Source organism: Pristiophorus japonicus, chromosome 10 (assembly GCF_044704955.1).
Source record: "Pristiophorus japonicus isolate sPriJap1 chromosome 10, sPriJap1.hap1, whole genome shotgun sequence".
In the NCBI taxonomy this organism is placed as follows: Eukaryota; Metazoa; Chordata; class Chondrichthyes; family Pristiophoridae; genus Pristiophorus; species Pristiophorus japonicus.
In genome coordinates this window covers 204,536,351-204,545,154 of record NC_091986.1, presented here as the reverse complement: position 1 = coordinate 204,545,154, position 8,804 = coordinate 204,536,351, and the positions used below count along the sequence as shown (strand labels likewise).

The window sequence follows — 8,804 nt, the reverse complement described above, 5'->3', positions numbered from 1 at the left end:
AAAGTGGAAATTGAGGGAAGGGTGGAAATTGAATGCAATGTGAATGACATTTTCAAGTTCAGGGCAAGAGCAGGAAACGGCATCGATACAGTCATCAATGTACCGGACAAAGAGGTGAAGGAGGGGACCCGAGTAGGACTGGAACAAAGAATGTTCCACATATCTCATGAAAAGGCAGGCATAGCTAGGACCCATGTGGGTTTCCATAGCAACACATTTAATTTGGAGGAAATGAGTGGAGTTAAAGGAGAGGTTGTTCATAGAAACATAGAAACATAGAAAATAGGTGCAGGAGTAAGCCATTTGGTCCTTCGAGCCTGCACCACCAATGTGAGAATAAGTTCAGCTAGGCAGAGGAAGGTGGTGGTAAATGGGGACTGGTTGGGCCTCTGCTCGAGGAAGAAGTGGAGCGCCCTCAGGCCATCCTGGTGGGAGATGGAAGTGTAAAGGGATTGGCCATCCATGGTGAAAAGGAGACAGTTGGGGCCAGGAAACTGAAAACTGTTAAAGTGACGGAGGGCGTCGGAGGAGTCACATAGAAATATAGAAACATAGAAAATAGGTGCAGGAGTAGGCCATTCCACCCTTCGAGCGTGCACCACCATTCAATAAGATCATGGCTGATCATTCCCTCAGTACCCCTTTCCTGCTTTCTCTCCATAACCCTTGATCCCCTTAGCCGTAAGGGCCATATCTAACTCCCTCTTGAATATATCCAGTGAACTGGCATCAACGACTCTCTGCGGTAGGGAATTCCAGAGGTTAACAACTTGCTGAATGAAGACGTTTCTCCTCATCTCAGTCCTAAATGGCCTACCCCTTATCCTTAGACTATGTCCCCTGGTTCTGGACTTCCCCAACATCGGGAACATTCTTCCTGCATCTAACCTGTCCAGTCCCATCAGAATCTTATATGATTCTATAATATCCCCTCTCATCCTTCTAAACTCCAGTGTATAAAAGCCCAGTTGATCCAGTCTCTCCTCATATGTCAGTCCTGCCATCCCGGGAATCAGTCTGGTGAACCTTCGCTGCACTCCGTCAATAGCAAGAACGTCCTTCACGGATGTAGGTGGGAAGAGAATGGACAAGGGGAGACAAAATAGAGTTGAGATCGGAAGAAATAAGTTCTGTGGGGCAAGAACAGGCTGAAATGATGGATCTACCAGGGCAGTCCTGTTTATGGATCTTGAGAAGGAGATAGAAGCGGGTTGTGTGGGGTTGGGGAACTATGAAGTTGGTGGCTGTGGAGGGAAGATCTCCAGAGGAGATGAGGGCAGTGTCGGTCTGGGAAATTATGGCTTGATGTTCAGTTGTGGGGTCATGGTCCAGGGGGAGGTAGGAGGAGGGGTCAGAGAGTTGGCGATGTAAGTGGATTTGCCCTTGGTGGTCTCGAATCAACCCTCTTACAACAGTTCTAGACACCGGAATTACAGTGGTGAACAGAAATACAGTTACAGCCAGACCTTTCGGTCTCAACCGTCACAATGCTTTTATTCAAGCTAAAGCACACATCTGCACCCAGTAAAACACACCCTGGTAGTGTAAAACAAACACAGTACAACACACAGTTTGGCCCGTCTAAACAGGCCCCTAATGCGAAGTACCCATGTCTAAAACACCCCTGCTCGGATTCAAAAATGCACCTCTGAAATCTGTCCAACAGAATGTGCACGTATGTTCCTTGCAAAAACTTCCCCACTAAAACCCTTAAGGCTTGGTTGGGACACATGACACCCTTTCACACTGTGCGGTGGTCTTAAAGATGTGTCGGCTGGGATAAATGCTTACCAATTACCCCTCTGGCTTACTCGCTGCTTCTCCCGATGAGGCGTACCTTCTGGGAGTTCCGCGGCTCCCGGGGAGAACATCTGCCGCCATCATGAAGCTGGTGCGGTTTTTGATGAAGCTGAGCCATGAGACGATGACCATTGAGATGAAGAATGGGACGCAGGTACACGGGACTATCACAGGTGTGGATGTCAGTATGAATACTCACCTGAACACTGTGAAGATGACGTTAAATAAGAACATAAGAATTAGGAACAGGAGTAGGCCATCTAGCCCCTCGAGTCTGCTCCGCCATTCAACAAGATCATGGTTGATATGGCCGTGGACTCAGCTCCACTTACCCGCCCGGTCCCCGTAACCCTTAATTCCCTTATTGGTTAAAAATCTATCTATCTGTGACTTGAAAACATTCAATGAGCTAGCCTCAACTGCTTCCTTGGGCAGAGAATTCCACAGATTCACAACCCTCTGGGAGAAGAAATACCTTCTCAACTCGGTTTTAAATTGGCTCCCCCGTATTTTGAGGCTTTGCCCCCTAGTTCTAGTCTCCCTACCAGTGGAAACAACCTCTCTGCCTCTATCTTGTCTATCCCTTTCATGATTTTAAATGATTCTATAAGATCACCCCTCATCCTTCTGAACTCCAACGAGTAAAGACCCAGTCTACTCAATCTATCATCATAAGGTAACCCCCTCATCTCTGGAATCAGCCTCGTGAATCGTCTTTGTACCCCCTCCAAGGCCAGTATATCCTTCCTTAAGTAAGGTGACCAAAACTGCACGCAGTACTCCAGGTGCGGCATTACCAATACCCTTGTAGCAGGACCTCCCTGCTTTTGTACTCCATCCCTCTCGCAATGAAGGCCAACATTCCATTCGCCTTCCTGATTATCTGCTGCACCTGCAACTAACTTTTTGGGATTCATGCACAAGGACCCCCAGGTCCCTCTGCACCTCAGCATGTTGTAATTTCTCCCCATTCAAATAATATTCCGTTTTACTGTTTTTTTCCCCAAGGTGGATGACCTCACACTTTCCGACATTGTATTCCATCTGCCAAACCTTCGCCCATTCGCTTAACCTATCCAAATCTCTTTGCAGCCTCTCTGTGTCCTCTACACAACCCGCTTTCCCACTAATCTTTGTGTCATCTGCAAATTTTGTTACCCTACACTCTGTCCCCTCTTCCAGGTCATCTATGTATATTGTAAACAGTTGTGGTCCCAGCACCGATCCCTGTGGCACACCACTAACCACCGATTTCCAACCCGAAAAGGACCCATTGATCCCAACTCTCTGCTTTCTGTTCGCCAGCCAATTCTCTATCCATGCTAATACATTTCCCCTGACTCCGCGTACCTTTATCTTCTGCAGTAACCTTTTGTGTGTCACCTTATCGAATGCCTTTTGGAAATCTAAATACACCACATCCATCGGTATACCTCTATCCACCATGCTCGTTATATCCTCAAAGAATTCTAGTAAATTAGTTAAACATGATTTGCCCTTCATGAATCCATGCTGCATCTGCTTGATTGCACTATTTCTATCTAGATGTCCCGCTATTTCTTCCTTAATGATAGTTTCAAGCATTTTCCCCACTATAGATGTTAAACTAACCAGCCTATAGTTACCTGCCTTTTTTCTGCCCCCTTTTTTAAACAGAGGCGTTACATTAGCTGCTCTCCAATCCGCTAGTACCTCCCCAGCGTCCAGAGAATTTTGGTAGATTATAACGAATGCATCTGCTATAACTTCCGCCATCTCTTTTAATACCCTGGGATGCATTTCATCAGGACCAGGGGACTTGTCTACCTTGAGTCCCATTAGCCTGTCCAGCACTACCCCACTAGTGATAGTGATTGTCTCAAAGTCCTCTCTTCCCACATTCCCGTGGCCAGCAATTTTTGGCATGGTTTTTGTGTCTTCCACTGTGAAGACCGAAGCAAAATAATTGTTTAAGGTCTCAGCCATTTCCACATTTCCCATTATTAAATCCCCCTTCTCATCTTCTAAGGGACCAACATTTACTTTAGTCACTCTTTTCCGTTTTATATATCTGTAAAAGCTTTTACTATCTTTTTTGATGTTTTGCGCAAGTTTACCTTCGAAATCTATCTTCCCTTTCTTTATTGCTTTTTTAGTCATTCTTTGCTGTTGTTTAAAATTTTCCCAATCCTCTAGTTTCCCACTAACCTTGGCCACCTTATACGCATTGGTCTTTGATTTGATACTCTCCTTTATTTCCTTGGTTATCCACGGCTGGTTATCCCTTTTCTTACCGCCCTTCTTTTTCACTGGAATATATTTTTGTTGAGCACTATGAAAGAGCTCCTTAAAAGTCCTCCACTGTTCCTCAATTGTGCCACTGTTTAGTCTGTGTTTCCAGTCTACTTTAGCCAACTCTGCCCTCATCCCACTGTAGTCCCCTTTGTTTAAGCATAGTACGCTCATTTCTGACACAACTTCCTCACCCTCAATCTGTATTACAAATTCAACCATACTGTGATCACTCATTCTGAGAGGATCTTTTACTAGGAGCTCGTTTATTTTTCCTGTCTTATTACACAGGACCAGATCTAAGATAGCTTGCTCCCTTGTACGTTCTGTTACATACTGTTCTAAGAAACAATCCCGTATGCATTCTATGAATTCCTCCTTCAGGCTACACTGTGTGATTTGAGTTGACCAATCGATATGTAGGTTAAAATCCCCCATGACTACTGCCGTTCCTTTTTCACATGCCTCCATTATTCCCTTGATTATTGCCCGCCCCACCATGAAGTTATTATTAGGGGGCCTATAAACTACGCCCACCAGTGACTTTTTCCCCTTACTATCTCTAATTTCCACCCACAATGATTCAGCATTTTGTTCATTCGAGCCAATATCATCTCTCACAACTGCCCTGATATCATCCTTTATGAACAGAGCTACCCCACCTCCTTTCCCTTCTTGTCTATCTTTCCGAATCGTCAGATACCCATGTATGTTTAATTCCCAGTCTTGGCCACCCTGCAACCATGTTTCTGTAATGTCCACCAAATCATACCCATTTGTAATGATTTGTGCCATCAACTCATTTACTTTATTTCGAATGCTGCGTGCATTTAGGTAGAGTGTTTTCATCCTAGTTTTTAAACCATGATTTTTAGTTTTGACCCCTCCTGCAGCCCCTTTATATTCAGTGGCCATTTTTATTTTTTGCCTTGGGTTTCTCTGCCCTCCACTTTTACTCATCTCCTTTCTGTCTTTTGCTTTTGTCTCCTTTTTGTTTCTCTCTGTCTCCCTGCATTGGTTCCCATCCCCCTGCCATATTAGTTTAACTCCTCCCCAACAGCACTAGCAAACACTCCCCCTAGGACATTGGTTCCGGTCCTGCCCAGGTGCAGACCGTCCAGTTTGTACTGGTCCCACCTCCCCCAGAACTGGTTCCAATGCCCAGGAATTTGAATCACTCCCTGCTGCACCACTGCTCAAGCCATGTATTCATCTGCGCTATCCTGCGATTCCTACTCTGACTAGCATGTGGCACTGGTAGCAATCCCGAGATTACTACTTTTGAGGTCCTACTTTTTAATTCAGCTCCTAGCTCCTTAAATTCGTCTCGTAGGACCTCATCCCTTTTTTTACCTATGTCGTTGGTACCAATGTGCACCACGGCAACTGGTTGTTCTCCCTCCCTTTTTAGAATGTCCTGCACCCGCTCCGAGCCATCCTTGACCCTTGCACCAGGGAGGCAACATACCATCCTGGAGTCTCGGTTACGGCCGCAGAAACGCCTATCTATTCCCCTTACAATTGAATCCCCTATCACTATCGCTCTCCCACTCTTTTTCCTGCCCTCCTGTGCAACAGAGCCAGCCACGGTGCCATGAACTTGGCTGCTGCTGCCCTCCTGTGATGAGTCACCCCCTCAACAGTACTCAAAGCAGTGTATCTGTTTTGCAGAAGAATGACCGCAGGGGACCCCTGCACTACCTTCCTTGCACTGCTCTTCCTGCTGGTCTTCCATTCCCTAGCTGGCTGTGGACCCTTCACCTGCGATAAGACCAACTCGCTACACGTGCTACTCACGTCATTCTCAGCATCGTGGATGCTCCAGAATGAATCCACCCTCAGCTCCAATTCTGCAACGCGGTCCGTCAGGAGCTGGAGGCGGATACACTTCCCGCACACGTAGTCGTCAGAGACACTGGAAGTGTCCCTGAGTTCCCACATGGTACAGGAGGAGCATATCATGTGACCGAGCTCTCCTGTCATGACTTAACCCTTAGATACACTTAAATTGACAACAACAATGTTAACGTTACTTACTGATATAAAAAATAAAAAGAAAAGTTACTCACCAATCACCAGCCAATCACTTACCCCCTTGGCTGTGACGTCACCTTTTGATTTCTTTCTACTTCTTTTTTGCCTTCTCTCCCCGCTGCAGCTGCACAAGCCACGCCTCTCCACGCACCTGGGCCTTTATAGGCCTCACCAACGCCAGGAACTCCCGCCTCTCGGACTGCCGCCGCCTCTCGCTGCCGCTGGGCCTTTATAGGCCTCACCAATGCCACAAACTCCCGCCTCTCGGACTGCCGCCGCCTCTCGCTGCTGCTGGGCCTTTTATAGGCCTCACCAAACATGAACTCCCGCCTCTCGGACTGCCGAGGGCCTGTGCAGCTCGAGACCCTGAGTATCCGAGGGAAAAACATTCGGTACTTTGTTCTGCCAGACAGCTTACCGCTGGACACGCTGTTAGTTGGTGTTGAGCCCAAAGTCAAGTCAAAAAAGAGAGAAGCAGTTGCTGGCCACGGCAGGGGAAGAGGTCAAGGCCGGGGCAGAGGACTGGGATGAAGGAGAGGAGGACCAAGACAATAGTATTCCGTTCTGCTTTGTGGAGACTGTTGTCGTCGATGTTTGTACACATTTTGTTTACTCAGAATTTTTGCATTTATTTTTTTGTTTTGAATAAACTTCACATCAAAAAAAAAGTGCCTTCTGTGTCTGTATGAATCTGTGGTATTCAAGTCCAGTCTCAAGGTCAGCTTCCCAGTCGAAATAGTGAGGCTCACTTTGCTCGTAGATGGTATTTCTTCTCTCCGTCCCAGACAGAGCGCTCAGTCTTTGAGCATTGAACAAAGCAAGCAGGTGTAGAAGAATACCTGCGAGATGCTGCCTCTCGCCCCAAAAGTTCAACTGTCCGTTCGCCTGAGGCAGTCCAACTGAAAAGCAAAATCAAGTCTTTGTCAACTGGCTGTACCTAGATGCGTGGCTCCGAAAAGTCTGGGTGGTCACATCATTTCCTTTGCCTTTCGATGGCCTGAACAGTGGCCACTTTACTTAATGTCTCACTGATGGGTGCTTTTGTCATATAATGGGAACCCATCAACCATGATGTTCCTGCTTTCAGCCATTGATTCATTCCCGCCCAGCTGATGTGTATTCAAGTTAAACATGTTTGGGCCTGCCCCAAGTCAGTGCTGTCTGCTCCTGTAACAGAAAATGTCCAAAAAGTCCAAACGCGTGTTTTCACCGAATTCTAAAAGCGATCGGTCTCTGCAAGGTAGATGTCAGTTCACCAAAACACAACAGCACCACCCTTGTCAGCAGGTTTGATGACAAGGTTGGGGTTGGATCTGAGCGAGCGGAGTGCTGCAAGTTCAGAGGGAGGTAGGTTGGAGTGGGTGAGGGGAGCAGAGAACTTGAGATGGCCAATGTCCCGTCGGCAGTTTGCAATGAAAAGGTCTAGAGAGGGTAAGAGGCCAGAGGGCAGGGTCCAGGTCGAGCGAGAATTCTGAAAACGGGTCAGCTGTACAGGGGGAAGACTCCTGGCCAAAGAAGTAGGCACTGAGGCGAAGGCGGCGGAAAAAGAGCTCAGCATCGTGCCGAGCTCGAAATTCATTGAGGTAGAGGATATATTGGCCTTGGAGGGAGTGCAGCGTAGGTTTACCGGAATGATATCTGGACTCCAAGGGTTAATTTACAAGGAGAGATTACACAAATTAGGGTTGTATACTCTAGGATTTAGAAGGTTAAGGGGTGATCTGATTGACATTTTCAAGATATTAAGGGGAATAGATAGGGTAGATAGAGAAAAACTATCTCCACTGATTGGGAAGTCTAGGACTGGGGGACATAGTCTAAAAATTAGAGCCAGACTTTTCAAGAGTGGAATTAGGGAAACTCTTTTACACACAAAGTCTGGTAGAAGTTTGGAACTCTCTTCCGCAAACGGCAATTGATGCTTGATCAATTGTTAATTTGAAATCGGAGATTGATAGTGTCATATATGTATGCTCTGTGTATATACTATGCTGGTACCACTAGAGGGCGCAACTGTGGGAGGCCCAGGCAGAAGCTGTTTAAAAGGCTGGTCACCACGCGGTGAAGGCACTCTGCAGATAATAAAGAAACTAAGGTCACAGCAGTTCAAGCACAGCACTAGGCCCCGTGGAGTTATTCTACAGATAAGTAGAGACATATTAGATAGCTTTCTGTTAACCAAAGGTATTAAGGGATATGGGCCAAAGCCAGGTATATGGAGTTAGGTCACAGATTAGCCATGATCTCATTGAATGGCGGAGCAGGCTCGAGGGGCTAAATGGCCTACTGCTGCTCGTATGTTCCTATGAATAATGGTTACCTGGGTGAGGTACCTGTGGGATCATGACCCATCAATAAATCATTGCTTTCACAGAAGGGAAGAAGGAAAATTGTTCGAGAAAACTGAACTATGAAAGAGCTCTAATGGCTTCGTTAAAAAATCATCTTCCATTCTTGGAGTCTTTCCTAAAGATCTTCTCAACTTGTTATTACCACTAAAATCCTGCAGGTGTCACTGTTTGATACTGAATGAAGAGGGAACTGAAAAACGTTCAGTTGAGGAAACAAAATTGTGGCATCGTCCTTCAAAAAAATTTCACCGGTGAACTGTTCTTGTTTTATTTTATCATGTCGAGATTTATCTTAACACATGTAGCAGGAAGATTTCTAAATGTGCTCTTTTGGAATAGAGTTAGGTG

General features: G+C 46.2%; 1 protein-coding gene across 2 annotated transcripts; it reads left to right on the top strand.

Annotated features, from left to right (window-relative positions):
* The first annotated feature begins 1,853 nt into the window (after positions 1–1,853).
* On the top strand, positions 1,854–6,636 carry LOC139274910 (small nuclear ribonucleoprotein Sm D1-like). Of its 2 annotated transcripts, none has more exons than XM_070891642.1 (2): positions 1,854–1,973; positions 6,515–6,636. In XM_070891642.1, exons 1-2 carry the CDS (start codon positions 1,883–1,885, stop codon positions 6,634–6,636), a joined length of 213 nt encoding a protein of 70 aa, XP_070747743.1. In that variant the 5' UTR covers positions 1,854–1,882. The 2 variants fall into 2 exon arrangements, with proteins under 2 accessions (XP_070747743.1, XP_070747742.1); XM_070891641.1 differs by having other exon boundaries at positions 1,854–2,051; positions 6,452–6,636.
* Positions 6,637–8,804: the final 2,168 nt, after the last annotated feature.

Bases quoted from the DNA above. Each gene is read 5' to 3' on its own strand.
- LOC139274910 (XM_070891641.1), top strand. From the start codon at position 1,883: ATGAAGCTGGTGCGGTTTTTGATGAAGCTGAGCCATGAGACGATGACC. The intron at 2,052-6,451 runs GTAGGCCATCTA...CGGACTGCCGAG, and splicing joins CATAAGAATTAGGAACAGGA to GGCCTGTGCAGCTCGAGACC.